General features: G+C 36.2%; 1 protein-coding gene across 1 annotated transcript in view; it reads right to left on the reverse strand.

The window, feature by feature from the left end:
• PSMD14 (proteasome (prosome, macropain) 26S subunit, non-ATPase, 14) overlaps positions 1 to 25,384 on the reverse strand; it is a 110,503-nt gene that overhangs the window by 82,392 nt on the left and 2,727 nt on the right. The window contains exons 2-3 of the mRNA XM_011947104.1: positions 19,548 to 19,680; positions 17,240 to 17,291 (exon numbers count right to left, since the gene is read on the reverse strand). Of these exons, the coding sequence (XP_011802494.1) occupies positions 17,240 to 17,287 (48 nt within the window). The 5' untranslated portion in view covers positions 17,288 to 17,291; positions 19,548 to 19,680. The remainder of the gene's footprint in view (positions 1 to 17,239; positions 17,292 to 19,547; positions 19,681 to 25,384) is intronic.

Consider the following 25,384-nt stretch of genomic DNA (forward strand, 5'->3'; position numbering starts at 1 on the left):
GGGAGGGGGGAGGGTAGCATGAGGAGATATACCTAATGTAAATGACGAGTTAATGGTGCAGCACACCAACATGGCACATGTATGCATACATAACAAACCTGCACATTGTGCACATGTACCCTAGAACTTAAAATATAATAATAAAAAAATAGAAAATGTGGCACATATACACCATGGAATACTATGCAGCCATAAAAAAGGATAAGTTCATGTCCTTTGTAGAGACATGGATGCATCTGGAAACCATCATTCTCAGCAAACTGTCGCAAGAACAGAAAACCAAACACTGCATGTTGTCACTCACAGGTGGGAATTGAACAATGAGAACACTTGGACACAGGAAGGGAAACATCACACACCGGGGCCTGTCATGGGGTGGAGGAAGCGGGGAGGGATAGCATTAGGAGATATACCTAATGTAAATGACGAGTTAATGGGTGCAGCACACCAACATGGCACATGTATACATATGTAACAAACCTGCACGTTAGCACATGTACTCCAGAACTTAAAGTATAATAAAAAAGAAAAAATAATAATAATTTTAGAGGGCAATTGGACAAAATCTATAAATTAGAATATGCATGTACACTCCCACATGATAATGCCATTTATACGTGTGCACAAGGATGTTTGTTGTAACACTGCTCCTAATAAAATTGGTTAACTAAACTGTCAAAAAAAAAAAAAACCTTGTTTGTTTCTCATAAAAACTGCCTGAATTCTGTTAATGAGAAGCATAAACGACTCAGAGGTTCTGAGGCATGGTAGAGGTTAAGAGATAGAAGTCATCTCTGAGGCTTCCTAGAAATACTGCTGACCACTACCCTAACTTCATTAAGCATTCATCTATTCACAATGCTATTTGACATACCACACAAAAGATGACAGAGTGCCTATTTCTGAGGAATTAAGGGAACAGAGATAAAAAAACACACATCAAACGGCAGGCATGGTGGCTCATGCCTGTATAATTCCAGCACTTCGGGAGGCTGAGGAGGGAGAATCACTTCAGCTCAGGAGTTCGCCCGGGCAATATAGTGAGACCCTGTCTCTATTTTCAAAAAAAGAAAACACATCAGAAGAAAAATGCTTCAAAAGCATGAAAAAGTAGCAGTGGTCAAAGAAGGGAAAGTTCTAATCTTCTATCAACATGGTCACATCTGCTTCCATTTTCTTTTTCTTATACTTCCTTTAATGCTCTACAGAGGAGCACTTGAAAGCAAGACAGTCTTCAGTTCTGCTCTGAAGGCACTTTTTTTAATGTCTTAATACACTGAATAAGTTACTTAATTTCTACATGCCTCAATTTCCTCACCTGTAAAGGGAAACCTATTGATTAATCAAGGTTATCTATTAACTACTGGACATTTCTGCTGTGGAGAGAGACCACACAAACCTTTGAGAACAAAAAAGACACTGTGGCCAGGCAGTCAAAAAAAATTACACAATTTTTTTTTTTTTTTAAATTGAAACGGAGTTTCACTCTTGTTGCCCAGGCTAGAGTGCAATGCCCAGGCTGGAGTACAATGGCGCTATCTTGGCTCACCACAGCCTCCGCCTCCTGGGTTCAAGCGATTCTCCTGCCTCAGCCTCCAGAGTAGCCGGGATTACAGGCATGCAACACCATGCCCAGTTAATTTTGTATTTTTAGTAGAGACAGGGTTGCTCCACATTGGTCAGGCTGGTCTCGAACTCCTAACCTCAGGTGATCCGCCCACCTCAGCTTCCCAAAGTGCTAGGATTTCAGGTGTGAGCTACTGGGCCCGGCCTATTTTTTTTTTTTTTTTTGAAACGGAGTCTCGCTCTGTCCCAGGCTGGAGTGCAGTGGCGCCGTCTCAGCTCACTGCAACCTCCACCTCCCAGATGCAAGCAATTCTCCTGCCTCAGCCTCCTAAGTAGGTGGGATTACAGGTACATGCCACCATGCCTGGCTAATTTTTGTATTTTTAGTAGAGACAGCGTTTCACCATGCTGACCAGGCTGGTCTCGAACTCCTGACCTGGTGATCCGCCTGCCTCGGCCTTCCAAAGTGCTGGGATTACAGATGTAAGCCACCGCACTGGGCAAAATAATATAATTTTTAAAACAATGATACTTTTCTCTCACTGAGGGCTTGTCCACTTGAGGAGGTTGAAGGGTCTGGGAATGATGCTAAATTGTGATCTATTCTGGAAGAAGAATAGGAACAAGATCCTAAACTATCTGCTTTCTTGAACATTTACACTGCATTCTCATTCTCTCTTCCTCTTCCATGGATCTCAGCCAGTGTTTAAATCTAGCCTAACTCCAGAGCCCTGGGTTTTCACCACTGCCCAATATATACTGCCTTTCATAGTGGTAGGTCTGAAACCTGTGCCAGGACAGGCAGAAGGCCACGCTGTTGTCCAAAAAGTGACATGGGCCATGAATTTGACCCCACACAGACTGGTAACCCAGAAGTGTGGCCAAATTTCAGGAATTTGGATTTACAGGAAAAGAAAAGCACAATACAGTCCTACAAAGGAAAAATGTCATTCAGAGACTCTGATATCTAATCACATGCACAGGCATTGAGGAAGTCAACTTACTAAAAAGGAAACTTCCCATAAAATGGAAGGATGAGCAATGAAGATATGGAACAGTGAGGAAAGACATACAACAATTATTTCCAGAAATTTATATTTCTATGCTATTATTAAACAAATTTTAAAATGTAATAATTACCTATAAGTAATTTAAATCCTTCAAAAATGTACAAGACAGATGCTAAAGTCATTTCACACAAGGGGTACACATAGAAATCTCAATACTTATGTGGCCTTAGGCTACTATGCTCCTATACATTTATTTAAGGAGGTGAGATATTTGAAAATGAGTTTATATTAACGGGAAAGTGCAAAGAAACTTGCCAAAGTGTGCCAGCTCCATAGCCCACAAGCAGTATGTTCTAAAAAAACATGGTACTGCAAAAGGAGAAAAAGGTTCCACAGCATCAAGCAGTGTAATACTTGAAACCTCATCATTAAAGTGACAGTTTTTCAAGTGCCATTTATGATGAGCATCACCTGCCTGTGCCAGTCAGATCCCCAACCAACATTACTGTAAAGGCTATGAAAGAAGCTGTTAGCACTCTGGTGTAATTCCAGCACAGGCCAGAGCAGCAGACTAGGCAGAACTTTACATCAGTGGCAGGTCTCCCAAATTTTCTTGATGCCACAGAATTCATAAGTTGGATCAGTATGTTCTAAAAAAACATGGTACTGCAAAAGGAGAAAAAGGTTCCACAGCATCAAGCAGTGTAATACTTGAAACCTCATCATTAAAGTGACAGTTTTTCAAGTGCCATTTATGATGCCCTAGTCTGGAAACATCCCAGCTAACCCATCTGATCAACAATTTCACAGATGGAAGCACTTGATGGCTAATTGGCAAATCTATTATTCAAATAAAACAGCTTTCTGTACCTCTTTTTTCATTATTACAAGTCAAGGTACAACAAGACTGGTCATTGAAACTAGCTTAACAAGAGAAGCCTTTTTCCCAAAATAATTTTTTTAAATAAAACAACGTATTTTGGCAATTAGAAGCGCTAGTCAGTTTCTGGAGTGTAAGGAAAATGTTTTAAAAACTTAAAAAAGTAAGAAATGTAAACCTTCTTTTAAAAGTTGTACTATTTTGTAAACTCTACCTTTACCAATGTGTCAAAATTCACATTATCAGAGGGAATAAAATGAAATATTCACTAATTCCTTAAATATTCTTAAAACATGGGCCAAGTATTACATGTCAGGATAAAGAAAAACCCTTCTAAATATTTTAGTTTCCCAAAAATTTTAAAAAGCAAGCATCTTACTTTCGATCTACAATAAAAATTACAAGAGTATTTAAATTTTATTAATTTATGAAACAAGTAACCATGACAACACTATTGATTTTCTCTACCTAAAGAAATGTTGATGTAAATAGGCTGGGACATCAGAAAAAGTTGTGTTCCAACTCTAGCTCCACTTCTTGTTAGTTTTATGACTCAACCTTATAATATGAAAATAATTATCCCTACCCATGTAGGATCGTTGTGAGGATTAAAAGATTGAGTGCAAAACCACCTCATATCAGAATAAGGAAGGTACTCAGCATCAGTCCATTTGGCTCTCCTCTGCTCCCCTACCCCAATTTTTTAAATTCTAGAGGAAAATTTTAATACAGTTTCAAAATATGTGGGTTCTCTTTATAGATCCATACATTTGTTCTAGATGTTACAATGACATTCCCTACTCACAGTATCTGGCTGTCTCCCTATATTACTATAATTTTCATACCATTTCAAGCTGAAAGCTCCCAAGGCAAAAGTCTCGTAGAATGGCTGAGCTATAAAATATCCAATGAGAGTAGGCCCGGTGGCTCATGCCTGTAATCCTAGCACTTTGGGAGGTCGTGGCAGGCAGATCACCAGGTCAGGAGTTCGAGACCAGCCTGGTCAGCATGGTGAAACCCCGTCTCTACTAAAAATACAAAAAATTAGCCGTGGTGGCCCATGCCTGTAGTCCCAGCTACTCGGGAGGCTGAGGCAGGAGAACTGCTTGAACCCGGGAGGCAGAGGTTGCAGTGAGCTGAGATCACACCACTGCACTACAGCCCAGGTGACAGAGTAAGACTCCGTCTTTAAAAAAAAAAAAAAAAATCCAAAGACATCATCTAGTCTATACAGTAGAAATCAGGAAATGAATACAGTAACCAGAAATCACAAATGGGAGAGAAATAACCTGAAACCGTGAAACCAGGTACAAATTAAAGCAAAATCAAAATCATCTCTCTATGGTGATACAGCTATACAATGACAACAAAAATGTATTCTACTAGGTAGTGAAATACGTTGTCTCTTATGAAGTGAAAGTTTTCCTTTTCTATAAAACAGAATGGTGCACTTTTCAAAAACTAGGTTTTGTCATTCTACTGTCTACTTTTGGTAAGCATTTTCCTTCTAATAACTCAGGCTCCAGTATTTACAACACTAGGGAATAGAAAATTACCACAGGCAGGTAAGAATGCAACTAACTGAGTAAAAAGAGGGGGAAATGTAACATGAGTAAGAGAAAAGTACAACTATCATAATTTTTATTATTATTATTATTTACTCTATTGTCCCTAAGTCATTATGCCCTTCACAGGCATTCAGTCTTCTGAAGGAAAGAGCCTGTGCAATCACTGGCAACAGCTTAAAAAGCAGCACTGAGAGGCTGCCCAGTGGGGACCACTGCCCTGCTCTGGTGGCATACTTTCAGGGTACTCAACCCAGACAATATCCCACAGAGAACCACCTTGAGTCTGTGTTGTAAGAAAATCAGTCCCACCTGCTTAGGTTTTAAATGAATCTGATAATTAGAGAACTTCCCAAATGATAAAATGAACTGAAAAATTACAAGTAAAATTATGCAAGTTTAAGATAGGAAACCCAAAGATCAATGTGCCAAATCAGCAATGTAACCAGTAAATCAAACATGTAAGACAATGTCGAAGGTAGGGAAAGAAAAGACACAGATTGGATCTGTGATCATAGCATCCCATACATTTGGAATATTGAGATTAAGTTGCAACATCTTAATTTCCCATATTAGATAGAGATATCTTCTTCTGTCTTCTTTCCCATATACTCTTTCTACCAAAAATGGTATCAGATGTCATAGATCCATCATATCCTTGACTTTATATTTAAAACTTTAAACATTTCATTACTTTTCACAATTTTTATTTTTTCTCTTATTTCATCAGAATGTGATTAATTTGAAGGACAGTTCCACTGTAACTGAAAATTTATCACCAATCCCGTTCTGTTCTAAAGAACTTGAACAAAATTGTTTAACATAATTGCATATCAAAATAGAAATTTAGCATTCACAAGTGGCAAAGACCTTTCCTCCCAAAAGAAGACCTATCACAATTAAAATATTCAAACAAACTGACACAGGTTAACTATCATATACCTATGGAAAATTTATGTCCCTTTTACTTATCTGAGAACCCTCGAGACTAGATTTGAGGCCTCTCAGGAGCACCCTATTTTTCACAGAGTTTAATACATACTCAGAATAATCACACTACAATGAAAACTAGAAAGAATATGCTCTAATTAGTTTGCTTTTAACCTGACCCTTTTCTTAATTTCCTATCGTATAAGTATTAGAGTATATGAGTAGAATGATTAGGAACTATATTTAATAAAATTATAACCTCACAAGAGCAGCAAATAAGAAAAACGTTAAAGGCATCTTGTAATTCTGCTTTGTTTCCAAAGCAAAATCACTATTATTTGTGGTTAAGCTAAGAAATAAAACAATTAAAATTTCTTGACCCTTCTCTACTTCTTAAGGGAAAATGCCCAAATTAATCTACTAATGTTTAGAAAGGCTCTTCATAAATGTACACAGGATTACATCAGATACTCAAGAGTCAAAGAAAAAAAGATAACCAGAATATTCATGAGCATATAAATACTGTCAATACAGCTAAGCTAAAGAACTCAAGGAATATAAAGAAAACCTATAAAAAAATTTTGTAAAGGTCTGCTCATTTGCATACTACTATACCAGTGCTTATAGCAAAATTAAAGCTTGTATTTATGACAGATGTGACACATATAAATAAAGACTAATTGTACACATTAGTTTATGATGGTTCACTACATGGCAGGATTGCTCTAGCAGATATAGAATAAAAATAAAACAATAATCTGTAATTTATTTTAAAACATTATTATAGTAGCTTCATCTTCAGTGTATTCAAGTTCTTTAAAAATGTATGTCTGATAAGCATAACTCCTTTGCTCAGCAATCTGTAATTGCTTCCCAAATCACTCAGAAGAGAACTTTCTACAGGGCCCTGCAAGATCTATACTGTGGTAACCTCTCTAGTACTAATTATTGCCTTCAAATTAAAGACTGGGAGAGAAAATGGAATACCTAGGTAAGGCATTAAAAAAGTACTAAAAAATAAATTCAAATGAATTTCTGACTTTGGTGGCTCTTCTAAAAAGTACTAAAGAAAAATGTTAATGTCATTTAATGTTATTTAGTGTTATTCCACGATTTGTTCTTTTGCTTTAGTTTTATGTTTGTATACTAAAAAGAGAATGTTATAAAGTTGAAGTTCCTTTTGCCTCCCTCCCTTTTCATGAATTTGTTGTGAGTTATCTAGACCTGCGCTGTACAATATGGTAGCCACTAGCCAGATGTGACCATATAAATTTAAACAAAATTAGAAGTTCAGTTTTCAGTTAGACAAGGTACATCTCATGGGCTCAACAGGTACATGTGATTCTTTAAATTTAAGTAATGTAACATTTAGAATTCAGTTCTCCAGCTGCTCCAGTCACATTTCCAGTACTTAACATGTGGGTTAGTGGCTACTGTATTGAATGGTGCAGATATGGACACTTACATCACTGCAGAAAGTTGTACTAGACAGTGCTTCTGTAGAACAACTTGTAATATTTTTACTCTGGAGTTATATAACCCTAAAAAAAGGTGTTACTTTATGTTATTTAAATTTACATGCTTCCATGTTGTATGTATCTTTTTACAACTGAATTTTTCTCTTACTATGTTTATAAGATCTATTATGCATATTGGTATATAGAACCTAGTTCATTCATTTTAGCTGCTGCATTAATTTCATCATAACACATTTAGACATTTAAATATTTTGCAATTTTTAATATTGCAAATAATGCTTTAACAATATTCTTCAATATGTCTCCTGATATTGACATATAAAAGTTTCTCTAAAGTGAATAAATGGAATTATTGAGTAACAGAAGTTTGGTCATTTTCAACTTTACTAGATATTGTCAAATTGCTCTCCAAAGTGACTTTAACCATTTACCACACATGGTGTGTCCATTTAACATATATTTATTGTCTGTTATTTGCCAGGTAATGATCTAAGCATTGAGCTGCAATTCCTAACCAACATCACACTCACACAAATACATACACACACATGCACACAGCTTACATGAGAATTACTGCTTTCCTAAATTTTCATTAACACTTAATTCAACAGGTTTTTTTTTTTTTAAAAAAACTAATCTAATAGTTGTTTTAGTTTTCATTTCCCTGATATAAAATGACACTGAGTATCTTTTCATAATTTTTTTTGGCCATTCTTATCTCACATTCTTTTGTTAAATGAGGTCTTTTTTTGTCTTACTTATCTATGGTTCTGCTGAATGAAGCACATGGTGTTGCAGATTAATGTGTTGCCAGCATCTTGTCTCCATCTTTGCTTGTCTTATAAGTTTGTTTCTGTTGTCTTTTGGGGACAAGAATTAGTAATATCGTCTTGAGATAGTCAAATTATGAATCTTTTGAGTTGTGCTTTCCTATATTGAGGTCATAAAGACATAAAAATTTCTGCCCCCAAAAACTGGGGGATTGCGGAAGGGTATCTGCTATGCACCTGACTAGTTCATATTGGAGATTATTTAATCCTTATAAAGAACCATCTGGGTAGGTATTATCAACCTCATTTTAAACATACGGTAACTGATCTTTAAAATGTCTTTTTTGTAGTAAAAATATAAAATTTGCCACTTTTACTGTTTTTAAGTAACAATTCAGTGGCATTAGGTACATTAACACTGTCGCACAACCAACACCACCATCTCCAACACCAGTTCCAGAACTTTTTTCATCATCCCAAACGGAAACTCTACCCATTAAACAATAACTCCCTATTCTCTCCTCTTCCCACCTCCTGGCAACTACCATTCTACTTTCTATCATTATGAATCTGATACTCTAGGTACCTCATGTAAGTGGAATCATATAAATTTGTCCTTTTGTGTCTGGCTTATTTCACTTAGCAAAATATCTTTTAGGTTCATTCATGTTGTAGCATATGTCAGAATTTCATTCCTTTAAAGTTAATAATATTCCATTGTATGTACAATCAGCCCTCCATATCAACAGGTTCGCCATCCACAGATTTAACCAACCATAGACAGAAAATACCAGAGGGAAAAAACAATAAAAAGTAACAATACAACAATAAAAAACAAAAATGTTTTAAATATATGTATTTACGTAGCATTTACATTGTATTAAGCATAAGTAATTTATAGATGATTTAATGTACACGAGAGACCGTGTCTAGGTTATATGCAAATACTATGCCATTTTATCTAAGCGACTTGAGCAGCCACAGATTTTGGTATCAGCAAAGGTCTGAGAATCAATCCCCCAAGGATACTAAGGAACGAGTGTATATGCATTTTATTTATCCATTCATTTGTTAAGGGACATCTAGATTGTTTCCACCCCTTGGCTATTATAAATAATGCTGCTAAGAATATTGGTGCACAAACATCTGTTGGAGTCTCTGCCTTCAATTATTTTGGGCACATACCCAGAAGTAGAATTGCTGGATTATACGGCAATCCTATGTTTAATCTTTTAAGGAACAATACTGTTATCCGTATCATCTGTACCATTTTACATTTCTATCATCAATGTACAAGAGTTCCAATCCTCACCAATACTTATTTTGTTGTTGTTGTTGTTGTTTAATTTGGATAATAGCCATTCAAATGGGCATATCTTCAAAAATTATAAAGTGTGGACTGGGCATGGTGGCTCTTGCCTATAATCCCAGCACTTTGGGAGGCCAAGGTGGGCGGATCAATTGAGGTCAGGAATTCGAGACCAGCCTGGCCAACATAGTGAAACCCCGTCTCTACAAAAAATACAAAAATTAGCCAGGTGTGGTGGTGGGCACCTGTAATCCCAGATACTCAGGAGGCTGAGGCAGGAGAATCTCTTGAATCCAGGAGGTGGAGGTTGCAGTTAGCCAAGATCATGCCACTGCACTACAGCCTGGGTGACGGAGCAAGACTCCATCTTTAAAAAAAAAAAATGTTATAAAGTTTGATTTCATATTTAGATATTCAATCCATTTGATACAAATATTTTTTGTATAGAATAAGGCTGGAATCTAATTTTAGTTTTTCCCCTTACTGGCTACCACTTGATTCAGCATCATCTAATGAACAGGCCTCTCCTTCTCCAATATTTTAATGTCACTTATATTACAAACCAAGTTCCCATATATTGATGGATGTATTTCTGGGTTTTTGATTATACTGGTCTACCTGATTATCTCTGCAACAGTATGTTACTACTTCAGTCATATAGCATTAAAATATATTTTGAAATCTGGTAGAGCAAATTTCTTTTTCCTTTTTATGAATTTCTTTGCTATTCTTGAACTATTTTTTCCTATATGAATTCTAGAGTCAGTTTGCCTATTTCCATGAAAATTCTGGTTGATATTTTTATTGAAACTGCATTGAACGTATGATTAGTTGGAAAGAATTGGCATGTGGTGATACAAAGATTCCTCATCCATGAAAACAGTATTATATTTTCATTTATTTCAGTCATTTTTTCCATTGCTATGCTAAATTAATTCTCTCTACCAAACATTAGACCAAAACCTGAGACAAACAATTGAAACAACATTTCTGGTCCAATAACCACAATAAGAAACCAGAAAAAGTTATTAGTGAATATACAAAAAATCCATACACTGTGAGGATTTGGGAGTTATAACAAAATACATCCTATTCAATTCATGAATTTCATGTTTTAAATCTAGCCACCTGAAATAATTCTTCAAAATGTACACTATATCTCACCACATTCAGGAAGCCTTCTGGGATCACTCACCCACAGTATTTTGCCTTATTTTTGCATCTGAAATTAATGAGGTCTGTACCACAGACACAAAGTGACAACTTATAGGCATTATATAGCCTGCTGCACATGTGCTTAGTTTGGCCTACACAGTGTTTGTTTTTTTTTAAAGAGACCAAAAAAATTAGGGTATTTTACACAGAAATCACATGATTTTTAACTTTGCTTAAAACTTGCAGGTTGTATGTCATTTTCACTAAGAGACCTGGCAAAAAAGGCTCCATGATCATGATGTTGTTTATTACCAGGGCAGACAAATCACACACTGATTCTTAAAGCTTCCACCTAAAAGTGATCTATTAATCAATCACATTCCATTGGTCAGAGCAAAATCATGGTAATGCTAACTTCAAAGATGACAGAAAAATATAATCCTGTTATATGCCTGGAAGGTTGAAAGTCACAAATATTCATGTAATTGATGACTTTGCCTTTAATCTGTTCCCCTTTACCTATTCTCCAAACTACCACTAGAATTACTTTTCAAAAACACAGATCAAATTATCTCACAAGTCTACCGGAAAGAAAAAAAAAAAAATCTTCACATCTGAAAAAAAAAAAAAAAGAAAGAAAGAAAATCTTCATGAAACAACACCTAGGGGAAAAAAGTAAAAACACTAAGTGTGGCATTCAAAGCCTTTCATAACCAACCTCAGAGTCCTTTACAAGCTTCTTTTGCCAGTATTTTCTTATGTATTTATTCTCTAGCCTTTTGAATGTGCCTTGACACATATTTCAAAATTCAGCTCAAACATCATCTCCTCAATTTAGTCTCATTTTTCCCAAGTTAGTCTTATTTTTCCCAAAAGAAGTTAAACTAACCTCCACTGTACTTACAAATCACATTATTTCCAATGAGCATTAGCCTTCACTGATTCAAAGTAGTTAATGTGCAGTAGGCACTTAAAACATGATTGCTTGTGTGTCTATTATAATGTAAGGCTCTGGATTAGGCATTGATATTCTTGTTCATCTTGGAATTCGTTATAGTATATAATACCTGATACACAGAAACTCCAAATATTGACTTAACAAATTAAAACTGAAGACAAGTTACTAAATGCCACTGTCATTTTGCTGAAGTTCCGCCTACTTTCAAGCTTATATTGACTATTTCCAAAGCTAAAATGAACCCAGAGAGAAACCAAAATTTTTGAAAAACTGCAGAATATGCTTTGGCTATTCTCATCTCTTGGGCTCTGTTTCCACTGCTTTTGGAAATCGTTTAGATGCCAAGACCTAGGTGAAATTTGTTATAAAGACAACGAAGTAGCCAAATTGTAGTAATATATGTTTTTAATATAATAATCCCACACCTTTTAGTGATTTCAAGTTTGTAAGTACTTTAACAAAGAAAATCTAAAAATACATTTAAAACGTAAAGCTGTTACTTTACAAATTTTAATGGTACTAATAAAACATCTTTATTTCTGCTTCAAACTACTGGTAAGTTAAACTGAAGTAGAGGACTGAGGACACCAAATTTAATTATTTTAGCCTATCACTATTCAAATATTAACTTTTTTTTTTTTTTTTTTGAGACATAGTCTCACTCTGTCACCTAGGCTTGAGTGCAGTGGTACAATCTTGGCTCACTGCAACCTCCACCTCCTGGGTTCAAGTGATTCTCCTGCTTCAGCCTCCTGAGTAGCTAGGATTACAGATGTGCACCACCACACTCAGGTGATTTTTGTACTTTTAGTAGAGTTGGGTTTCCCCATGTTGGCCAGGCTAGTCCTGAACTCCTAGCCTTATGTGATCTGCCCCCGTGGTCTCCCAAAGTGCTGAGATTACAGGCTTGAGCCACCAGGCCTGGCCAATATTAACATTTTAAAATGTGATATTAAAAAATATAAAACTTAGTTGTTTTGTAGGAATGGATACCATAATGAGAAACAGGAAAAGACAGCATGATAAAAACAAATGGAAGAGAAAGGTTTAAGGTAGTAAGTGTAGAATACTGAAGTTTAGTTAAAAGAGAACTAAAAATAATAGGCCAATAGACTTGGCAGTTTAAAAAATTCCAATACAGTAATACAGGAGTTGGCCAGAATGCATTCTCATGAGAGTGAACAGAGGTAATTAAGTAGATTATGGAGTTTAAGCTATTATTTCAGGAATTCTAGAAATAAATGGAAGAAAAGGTTTTATGGCAGTATATAGTAGAGTTTTCTTTTTTGGATACAGGAGACTTAAACATCTTTGTAGGCAGAGAAAGGAGTCAATGGAGATCTGCAATGTGTCAAGAGAACGAGATCTGAGAACAAGGAAGGAATAGCCTTGGAAAAGAGAAAAGTCACCTCCCATTTAGAGAAAATTAAGAGACTAGAATGAATGGGGACTTTGATTATTTACAAGTTCCTTTTTTACCCAGTAGCCCTACTACAACTCCCAAATAAAACAACTAAGGCCAAGTGGCTTCAAAAACAATGGAACATCAGTATCAACTGTGATTATAATATTGATATTCCTATATTACTACTATGAATTCCTCCATTAAAAAACATGACCAGGCCGGGAGCAATGGCTCACATCTGTAATCCAAGCACTTTGGGAGGCTGCAGTGGGCAGATCACTTGAGGTCAGGAGTTCAAGACCAGCCCAGCCAACATGGTGAAACCCCATCTCTACTAAAAATAAAAAAAATTAGCTGTGCGTGGTGGCTCATGCCTGTAATCCCAGCTACTTGTGAGGCTAAGGCAGGAGAATCACTTGTATCCAGGTGGGGTGAGACTACAGTGAGCTGAGATCATGCCACTGCACTCCAGACTGGGCAACAAAGCAAGTCTCTGACTCAATATAATAATAATGATAACATAATCAATTAGCAAATAGAGCAAAGCCCAAAGACCTTTTTACCACTATTGGGTTATATTAAAGGCATTGGGACTCAAGGTGGGATCATGTCTCTTGGAAACGGCACAAAAATCAGTATCAAATAATAGTACAAGAAAAATTCAAATGAAATATTGAATTGTTTCTACAAATAATGAAGCCAAAGCTGAAAACAAGTCTTTGTTACAAAATAATCTGGTTTTTATCCTGAGTTTCTGGCACAAAGCCTCAAAAACCCTTGGAGTTTCTTTTGTTATGCTAACACAGTGACTCAGTGCACAGCCCTAGATAGCTTGAGGATGAGGGCTGATCACCATAAAGACCAACGTGGTAAATGCAAGGCTAAGACTTTGAGCCAGGCCCATTTCCAAGGAGGGAAGAAAGGACGGAGAGTTTGAATTTTGAGTTTGATCACCCAATGATTTAATCAATCAAGCTCATGTATGCCGAGTCCCAATAAAAACTCTGGACACCAAAGCTACACCAGGTGGAGCTCCCTGGCTGGTAAACTCATTGATGTGCAGGGATGGTGACATGCCCTAATTCCATGAAGAGAGGGCACAGGAGCTCTGCATCTCCTCCCAGACCCCATCCTGTGTGTTTTCATTTCACTGGTCCTCCTAATCTGTATTCCTGGATAACAAAACTGTAATAATAAGCGCAGCACTTTCTTGAGTTCTGTCAGTTGTTCTAGTGAATTATCAAACCTGAGGAGGTTGTGAGGACCTCCAAATTTATAGTCAGGTCAAAGTGTCGGTCAGAAGTGTGGATGGCTTGGGGACACAGGAAGTATAGCTGGCATGTGAAGTAAGGGTAGTTCTGTGGAGAAGTGAGCCTTTAACTTGCAGAGTCGGACACTAACCACCAGGTTTGCATCAACCAGGAGTGCAACAGAATGTCTTCAAGACAGTAAAGTAGCAACTGTTTGGAGACTGATATAAAAAAAGTAAGTCTTGGACATTCTTTCATCAAAGTTAGGTTATTCGTATAGATCATGATTTAAGGTGGCCTATTCACTCATAAAATGTCCATGGTTCTTGTTCTTCAATCAAGGAAATAACCTTAAGGGACTCTCAATCATATGAGGCCCTTACCTGTTCTGCTCCTGCCTACTGCCACATTTTAAGAGGGCCATCTACAAACTTACCAGCAAGTGACCTGCTCCTTATTTGGGAGGGAATTCTGCCTTTTCCATTAAACGGTAAGATAACATTTCCCACTGATTTCTAGAGAGAAGGGTCAATTTGTATCTCCTTTTCTCTACTACTATTGGTGCCTTGCTTATCTAATGAAAAGATAGCTATTATCAATCCAAACATCTTTGACTTCTTATTAAAAATAAATAATAGTCTGGGAGTGGCGGCTCACGCCTGTAATCCCAGTACTTTGGGAGGCCGAGGCAGGTGGATCACCTGAAGTCAAGGAGTTCAAGACCAGCCTGGCCAACATGGTGAAACCTGGTCTCTACTAAAAATTCAAAAATTAGCCAGGCATGGTGGTGAACGCCTGTAATCCCAGCTACTCAGGAGGCTGAGGGAGAAGAATCACTTGAACCCAGGAGGCAGAGGGTATAGTGAACCAAGATCCTGCCACTGCATTCCAGCCTGGGTGACAGAGCAAGACTCCATCTCAAAAAAAATTATAATAAATAATAAACAACATATTAGCCAGGCATGGTGGTGAACGCCTGTAATCCCAGCTACTCAGGAGGCTGAGGGAGAAGAATCACTTGAACCCAGGAGGCAGAGGGTATAGTGAACCAAGATCCTGCCACTGCATTCCAGCCTGGGTGACAGAGCAAGACTCCATCTCAAAAAAAATTATAATAAATAATAAACAACATATTCTTATTAGGCAAAAAATACACTTAACATTTCATGTTGCAAAAGTAACATGATAGGTATTTGTCAAATTATTCCTGTAACAAGATAAAACAAAATTTTAGAGAAAAAGAAAATTAAACACCTAGTATAGGATAAGAGAGATACCATAAAAATAAGAGTTCCACAAATTATTTCTTTGAGTTTGTCATCTAATTGAGATGAAACGATTCTTAAGCAGATTTTTAACTTCAAAAAAGAGTACAAACTAAGGACACAATGGCTGATTAATCAGAAACCAATAAGGTTACTGAGAAAACATCAAGTTTTTCACTTGATACAAAGGTTTAAAGTCACCATTGACATATAATGTAGCTCAATTTGTGGTCAGTAAAACCATTATTTCATGTCCGGGGTTTTCCAGCATGGATTTCCAAAATGGGTAATTTATTGTATCTATGCTTAAGGAAAGTTATTTTTGTATTTAAATTTGATACAACTTTCCTTAAGAATTCTAAGGCAACATCTTTAACTATAATTTGCAGGTAAATTTGCAGTATCTACACACAACCTCTGCTCACTTCTCACATTTTCACATGCCTGAACATTATTACTACTAATTTCAGAATAAATTAGAGAATTCTAGAAGCTCTCTAGAATGTTTACAAAAGAATGGGAACAGTTCAGGATCAAGTTCAAAGAGGCCTAAGAGAATGAGTTATACAGGTGTTACAAAAATGACGAATCATGAAGAAATAGGCTAACAGCAAAGAAACATGAGAAATCATCAAAACTAAAAGTAAATGAAAAAACTGAAATCCATCCAAGAATGCAATACAGAATCACAAAAAGATTCCAACTTTCTAAAAGTCATAAACCATGATAGAACTAATCAAACAGTTCTTACGAAAGTTCTTCTAAAACACTGAGAATTTCATGAAGTATCAAACAAAAACTGCTTCTTATAGTAAACATAGATTACTTTGAAGAAAGATGAAGTCACTGACAGCAATAAAGAAATGTGGGAAAGCTGGAAACTAAAGAGATTTTAAAAGGGACTATAAAAATATTTCCAATATTTGGTCATAAAACAATACATTGCATACATAAAAGTCTTAGGAAGAGAAAAACACATAGTCACTTCTTTTGTTAATTAGTATTAACTCAACGTATGATTGCACAGAGCAAAAGTGTAGAACTCACAAGAGGCAGAAATTCTTGACCTGAAAGCATATAGACTATCCTGAGGCAGAAATCTAGAGGTCATTTGCTCAACAGCAAATGGAACAGGACAAACAATATTAAAACAACTGAAAGCTTATTTATTTTTAAAAAAGATTATAAAAGAAACCATTTATACCAAATTTAAAGGAAAGGAGAGAGATTACTTATTAATCCATCTATATATTATAATTATTAGCAGAAATTTGCCAGTGTTAAGACTGTACATACAAACATTCTATGGGTCAGTTTTCTGGATCTGGCAAACAGGATGACGTGCTTACTTTTTCTTGTGTTACATCTACAGTTTACATTGTAAATTCAGGAAGTTAAGCTATTTTGAGGGTTTTTTTTTCCCCTAAAAGACAACTTTGATAATCTCATATATCTCAAAATTTTAAACAAAGCAAATAACAGAAAATTCTTATTCCCAGGAGAAAAGTAAACTAAGACAGTAAATGTTTACCACATGTTATCTAGTGTTGCAAGATAGCAAACATCAGTAAGGTAAGATTCTTACCATAAAGTTATCCATTAGGTGATTTTCTTGGGGATAATTTCTTTCTCTTTGGATAACTACAAAAAGGCTTGTAGTTTACACACAAGGAAATGCTCAAGAGACGATATACTAACCTGGCCTAGTCCAGGCATACCTCCTCCAAGTCTAAGAAGTCTGTCCATATTTCTAGAAAACAGAAACAAAGAAAAAACGTTCCTGAGCACAAAAGTGTTTATTCAATTGCTATCTATATAATTCACTTTCAGTCACTCAGTATGTCAAAAATATTGGTGGTAATTACAACACAACATCAGACTTCCTGTTAATTAACACCACATATTAATTCAAGAAGCTGTCTTCCATGCTAATTAACAGACCTTATTTTACTGCTTTGGTTTTGGGTTATCCCCAGTTTTAAAGACAAGCAATCTTAGCATACTTTCAAAACTTTGCTATCATTAAGTTAATTATATTTTCTTATTGTTATCTAATAAAATACCTGAATGCAGAAAAAGTGCCTGAAATGCTTATCATATATATGATTGAATTTCCTTCAATTTGTCCAGAGTGTACAAATAAAAATCCTCACTTTTAAATTAAATTTTAACATCCTCATTAGTAAGTTCTGTGCTAATTAACTTACAGCTTGTCAGTTATCATCAAAACTACATGTGAAAGACATTGTGAGCAGATTATGGATCTCTGAATTAGCATCAAAGGCTTTTAAAAACTGAACTCATTATACTAAAAGAAATACTATAGCATAAACATTAAACGTATTAAGACAGTGTTCGAGAACCTACAGAGATATTTTGTGTTATTTCAGATGTTGTAGAGATATACGACTTTTTCACTAAGGAAATTCAACTGTGCTTCTCAATTATAACTTCAGAGTTAACCAATACAAGGTGGATTTACTATACCAATCTGATTTAGTTTTAATGTTTGGAGTAACTACAGAAGATATTCTTCAAGCTTGAAAACCTCAGAGAAGTAATTAAGAAATATCAAGTGTACTTATATGGTCTTAAATAACAAAAAGAAGTAACCAAATTTTAAAAATTAATAGCAGTACAACTAAGTAATTTAAAAATGACAACAAAGCAATTTTTCTACTTGAAAATTGCTATGTCCTTAAATAAAATTCCTTTTTCCTAAGTGTATACTTTAGAAAATGGTATTATTACAAATTATATTCCAAATTAAATGCTAAGATTCATTTCATCCTTCATCCATGTTGTTTTACGAGTTCGAATTGCTATATAAACTAAAACTCAATAATGTGCTTTATATATTACCCCCCACCAATCACATTTGTTGAATCCTGGTAACAATTTAACAATGTTAATATTGCAAACTTTATTCAAGTCCACATACAGAAAAGAACTTTACTCAAGTGCACATACAGAAAAGAACACAAACGATATAGCCATAGACTCTTCAAAGTGAACACATCCATGTAACCATCACCCAGTTCAAGAAACAGAACATTATCGGCACCTCAGAAACACCACCCAAGCCCCTCTTCCAGTCTATTCTACCCTGAAAAGGTAAAAATTCAACTTTCAACAGCACAGATTAGTTCAGCTGTTTTTGAATTTTATATAAACAGAATCATATTTTTTTTGTATCTGGACTGTTTCATGTAACATGTTTATGAAACTCATAATTTTAACAATTTCTTTTTAAAATGAAAAGGCATATAAGAAAACATGGTAATACAGACAAAATTTCCACTTCACAATCTTAACGCATCCTCCTAATACCAACACTTACAAATAAAATCTCCATCAAATACTCATTGAAATTCCTCAAATCAAATATGGCATTCAACACACAGCACTTTTTAAAGGCTGTAAACTGGGGGGGGAGGATCCTGTATATTTTATAATATTAAAGTAATTCTCTAGAATAAATTACCAAAGAAGAAAAAAATTTCTTTTGGACCATTTCAACCTTACAAACTTAAAGAACCAACAGAAAAAACAAACAACATACAGTATATATTAGAATATATATATTTATTCTAGGCCAAAACGGTTTCCCAGCTGTGTTCAGTTTATCTATTCCTCTGTGTAGTTTCTGATGACTTTACACAGACTCCAGATGCTGTGAATATACATGAGTGATGGAAGAAGCAGAAAGAAAGAAAATCTGGCAGGTCAAATTTGTTTCTGTAGCAAAATTAGATGTCGCAGCAAAGAGGAAACATATTTAACAAATTAAAACATTTAAGCTGAGATAACCAGGTTTAATAAAAATACTAACATTTGGGAATGAAGTATATTGATATATATTCTAAATCACACCACTTTTCAAAATCTGGTTATCTATCAAACATATTCATAATTTGACATCTGTTAAAAATAATACATTTTCATGCTATCTCTCTATCCACCCCTAAAAGAATAATTAAGAGTAAAATACATTTTTAAACCTTACCTGGTCAATAACTACAACTCTTTAGGTGTTAACCTTCAATTTGTTGAGTTTAACAAATTTCTTCTTAAAGAAAGCTCTTGCTAATTCTAGCAAGCACAATTTCCCCAAGTATATTTTATTTTTTCTTTCTCTCCTGAAAAAGGAAATAAAATAAAATATAATTATTTTGATAATTTAAGGAGAAAAACTTTATACCAAAATCTTTAAAAGAATCAACATTCCTAAAAATGAAGTAGAAATCAAAACTGTTTCTTAATAATCATTTTCCGAGAATACAGAATGATCTACCTTACAGGGAGCTACAGAGCACAGTGAGTAACCCTGTATCCAAATTTTATGTGTATGTTCCTCTCGTCAACACTAACTTTGAAGACAGACATTTCAAAACTTTTAGTCTTTCCAGACATCTTTCAAAGAACAAAACAGGCCGGGCGCGGTGGCTCACGCCTGCCAAGGCGGGCAGATCACCTGAGGTCAGGAGTTCGAGACCAGCCTGGCCAATATGGTAAAACACCTTCTCTACTAAAAATACAAAAAAAATTAGCCAGGCGTGGTGGCGGGCACCTTTAATCCCAGCTACTCAGGGGGCTGAGGCAGGAGAATCACTTGAATCCCAGAGGCAGATTGCAATGAGCCAAGAACGCACCACTGCACTCCAGCCTGGGCAACAAGAGTGAAACTTGGTCTCAAAAAAAAAAAAAAGAATAAAATAAAAATGTACTTATTTTTTAAATAGGACAGTTCATTCTATCATGTAATTACTATATAGGTTAATTGTACATTACTACAAATCTATCAAATATTATGGAATATTAGTGGCTATTTTTCTTATACCCTGAAAATTTGCTATTTTATCATATAAGAAAATGTTTCACATTACTACAAAATCAAAGATGAATGTGAAGGAGACAGATTATAGCATTCTAGTCTCTAACGATGACAATAAAATTGACGGTACAAGCCAGGATTTACTAACTTCAGTACTACTGAGATTCAGAACCAGATAATCTGTTGTTGTTCGTGGGGCTGTCTGGTGCACTATAGGATGCTTAACATCATCCCCAGCTCCACTAGACAACAGCAGCACCTATCCAGTTGTGACAATCAAAAATGTCTCCAAGCTTTACCAAATGTCCCCGGGGGGACAAATGTTTGAAGTTATTTTTGATTGTCTCAAAAATCACTCACAATTGAGAACCACTAATATAAACAAAATCTCAGACTGTACCTTGAGATGATAATAGCCTAGATTAATTTTCTCAAACTTAAGAACCAGTGAGTGCTGGGAACAGTTTGGCAGTTCCCCAAAAAGTTAAACAGAATTACCACTTGATCCAGCAACTCCACTCATCAGTATATACCCCATAAAACCGAAAACAAATACTCAAAATAAGTTCACGTACATGCATGCTTACACCATCACTATTCACAATAGCTGAAAGGTGGAAACAGTCCAAATGTCTACCAAAGAATGAATGAACAAATTCTACTATAAACACATAAAGGAATATTGTAATATGAAATTCTGTTTAGCTATAAAAAGGAATGAAGTACTACTGGTACACGTTACAAGTTAGCTGAACCTCAAAATACCACACTATGTAAAAGAAGCCAGGCACAAAAGGTCACATGTTATGTGATTCCATGTATATGAAGTATCCAATAAAATCCACAGAAACAGAATGCAGACTGGTGGTTATCAGTGGGTGGGGAACGGAGGAAAATGGAGAAACTGCTAAATGGCTAAGAGATTTTTTACCTTGGAATGACAGAAATGTTCTGGAACTAAATTGAGGTGGTAATGGCACACTGTGAATGGACGAAATGATACTAAACTGTTCAATTTAAAATGGTTAGTTTTATATTATGTGAATTTCTCCTCAACAGATTATTTTTTAAAGGGTCAGTGAGTGAACAATATATTTCTAAAACCAAAAAAGTGACATTCTTACTCAGTTACTTATTCAACAAGAAAGGACTTCATCACACAAAATTTTGTAATGAGAACCTGTTTTCTAAAGAGATATGTGACGTATTTTTTTATGTCTTATGATGTTAATACAGTTCACACATGGAAAAATGCTAAAGTGTACACAAATGTGAATAAAAGGAAATGGATAACGTAGAAATTTTAAAAATCATTGGACTAATTCTAAATGGTGCCTATAAATCTAAAAATATAAATGTTTTGCAATTATGAAGGAAAGATGGCATCCTATCTTCAACAAAATTATGAGCTCTCAATGTTTTCAAAAGTAAAGTAATTGGGAGGATGAAAAAAATTCTGGATATGGATGGTGGTGACAGTTACATAACACTGTGAATATACTTAATGTCACTAAACTGTACACCAGAAAGTTAGAATAGTAAATTTTATGTGATGTATATTTTCACATAGACACACACACAGGATAACAAATACAAGAACCAGAAGTAATAAGCTAGAGCCTACTAGAAATGTATTTGAAATATAGAAATGATCTATACAAGACAAGTATGTTCTAGGTTCATGCATGATGGCTGATGAGCAGTTCATTCAAACTATGATGCCCATTCAAAAGATGACATATGAAGATATATGTACCTTCAAAACCAAGAAAATACAGAATACATATGTGTATTTAGGCTGGGTGTGGTGGCTCACGCCTGTAGTCCCAGCAATTTGGGAGGCCAACGCATGCAGATCACTTGAGGTCAGAAGTTCAAGACCAGCCTGGCCAACAAGGCAAAACCCTGTCTCTACTAAAAATACAAAAATTAGCCAGAAATGGTGGCATGCGCCTGTAATCCCAGCTACTGGGGAGGCTGAGGTAGGAGGACCGCTTGAACCCAGGAGGTGGAGGTTGCAGTGCACCAAAGTGGTACCACTACACTCCAGCCTGGGTGACACAGCAAGACCCCATCTCAAAAATTAATTAATTAATTAATATAAAAATTTGTATTTGCTATGTTTAAGCTTTACTAACATTTTTAATATAGTTGTTTTTCACTATCCTTTTATGGTCTACTGGGCCTAGATGGTAAATGGCGATGACTAATGACTATTTTGTCTGGTACATGAGAGTCAAGTACTATGACTCCACAGTCAGAGTGCCAGATTCAAATACTGGCTCTAACACTTACAAGTTCTACGTCCTTGAGTCAATCACCTCTCTCCTCCTCAGTTTCCTCATCTGCAAAATAGAGATATATATCTCATAGAGCCATTTAAAAGATTAGCAAAAACAGTGGACCCAAAAAAAACATTTAATACAATGCTTGGCATATAGTAAGCATATAATAAACACTAGCTACTTCATCAGCAACCCCATCCTGAGCATGGCTACACACAGATCCTTCTTCCTCACATAGTTTGCCACTTATTGGGTTTCAAAATGCTGGGCGTATTTCACATGACTAAATCACATTGGAGATAGGGACTTGTATTTCGCAGAATTTAGCAGAAAGATTCACAAAGTGAATGTGTTATACTTAACATAAAAGGGAACACTTTCTTTTTTTTTTTTTTTTTTTTTTGAGACGGAGTCTCGCTCTGTCGCCCAGGCTGGAGTGCAGTGGCCAGATCTCAGCTCACTGCAAGCTCTGCCTCCCGGGTTCCCGCCATTCTCCTGCCTCAGCCTCCGGAGTAGCTGGGACTACAGGCGCCCACCACCTCGCCCGGCTAGTTTTTTGTATTTTTTAGTAGAGACCGGGTTTCACCAGGTTAGCCAGGATGGTCTCGATCTCCCGACCTCGTGATCCGCCCGTCTCGGCCTCCCAAAGTGCTGGGATTACAGGCTTGAGCCACCGCGCCCGGCCGAAACACTTTCAATTTAGAAATAAAAGTAATAAAAAGGTTGATGGATCTAAACCAAGTTTTTACAGCTATCAAAAAGCAGAAGACTCAAAAGCTCATTCATGATATAATTAACTTTATGGAAAATATTATCAGACAATATGAATAAAGTGTTTATACCTAACATAATGTCATACATACAATAATATTTAGAATTGTAATTGGTAAAAACAGCACAAAAAAGATATCAGTACTTTCCAAAGTTGATTACTTTCCACTTTTTCTTTCTCTCTTAATCTCTGATTAGAACCTGATATTGCTAGATCATGTCCATGCTGGATTTAAAATAAATCAATTTTTGGCCAGGTGCAGTGGCTCATGCCTGTAATCCCAGCACTTTGGGAGGCCAAGGTGGGGGGGATCACTTGAGGTCAGGGGTTCAAGACCAGCCTGGCCAATGTGGCAAAACCCCATCTCTACTGAAAACAAAAATTAGCCGAGTACGGTGCCAGATGCCTATAATCCCAGCAACTCAGGAGGCTGAGGCAGGAGAATCACTTGAACCCAGAAGGTGAAAGTTACAGTGAGCCGAGATCGCACCACTGCACTCCAGCCTGGGTGACAGAACAATACTCTGTCTTAAAAAAAAAAAAAAAAAAAAAAAATTACTTTTCAGACTGATGCTCAATCCTTTTTAAGCTATTCCATATTTGTTATCTTACTGTATTTCTAATTCCTCTGCTTTCTGATTTGTGCAAAGTAGTTAAAACTTTATACTCTCACTTTCTTAAGGACTTTTTTCCAGTGGAAGATCTTGAGTGAGTCAACATTAAATCTAATTATATAAACAGGATTTTGAAAACAAGATTTCCACAACTTAGAAGAGTGCAAATGGTGGCTGGGCACGGTGGCTCACACCTGTAATCCCAGCACTTTGGGAGGCCGAGGCGGGTGGATCACCTAAGGTCAGGAGTTTGAGACCAGCCTGGCCAACATGGCAAAACCCGGTCTCTACTAAAAATACAAAAATTAGCCGAGCGTGATGGCAGGCACCTGTAACCCCAGCTAGGCTGGCTGAGGCAGGCAGAATGGCTTGAACCTGGAAGGCGGAGGCCGCAGTGAGCCAAGATTGCGCCACTGCACTCCAGCCTGGGCAACAGAGCAAAGTTTCGTCTCAAAAAAAAAAAAAAAAGAAAGAGTGAGAATGGACTCATCATAAATAATCTATTATGGAGTCTTCCAATTTCAGCATTTGAGTACAGTCATCCATCTGTATCTGTGGGGAATTGGTTCTAGGACACCAAAATCATGGATACACAAGTCTCTGATATAAAATTGCATAGTACCCTATTTGCATATAACCTATGCACATCCTCCCATATACTTTAAAATCATTTTTAGATTACTTATAATAACTAATACAATGTAAATACAATAGAAATAGTTATACTCTATTGCTTAGGGAATAATGAAAAAAATGTCTACACATGTTCAATATAGACGCAACTTTTTTTTTTCCCCTTTTATGAGACAGCGTCTCACTCTGTTGACCAGGCTGGAATGTAGTGTTGCAATTTCAGCTCACTGCAACCTCCACCTCCAAGGTTCAAACGATCCTCCTTCCTCAGCCTCTCCAGTAGCTGGGATTACAGGCACATGCCACCATTTCTGGCTAATTTTTGTATTTTTGTATTTTTAGTAGAGAAGGGGTTTCGCCATGTTGACCAGGCTGGAACTCCTGACCTCAGATGATCCACCTCCCTCAGCCTCCCAAAGTGCTGGGATTACAGGCGTGAGCCACCGTGCCTGGCCCAGATGAACTTTTTTCAAGTATTTTCAATTTGTGGTTGGTTGAATCTACAGATGCGGAACCGACAGATATGGAGGGCTGACTCAAGAAATTTAGTGGCATGCACTGACAGAATTTATAATCTACTGGGGGAGGTGGGTAGAAGTTTGACGTAAATCCATAAAAAATATGTAAAGGGAAAGGACAGCAGTATAGAGTGAAAAAGGCTCTTGAACCAGTTGACTTTGATTTGAATCCTGGCTTCACCACCTA

This window comes from Colobus angolensis, unplaced genomic scaffold (assembly GCF_000951035.1).
Source record: "Colobus angolensis palliatus isolate OR3802 unplaced genomic scaffold, Cang.pa_1.0 Scaffold259, whole genome shotgun sequence".
NCBI lineage: Eukaryota > Metazoa > Chordata > Mammalia > Primates > Cercopithecidae > Colobus > Colobus angolensis.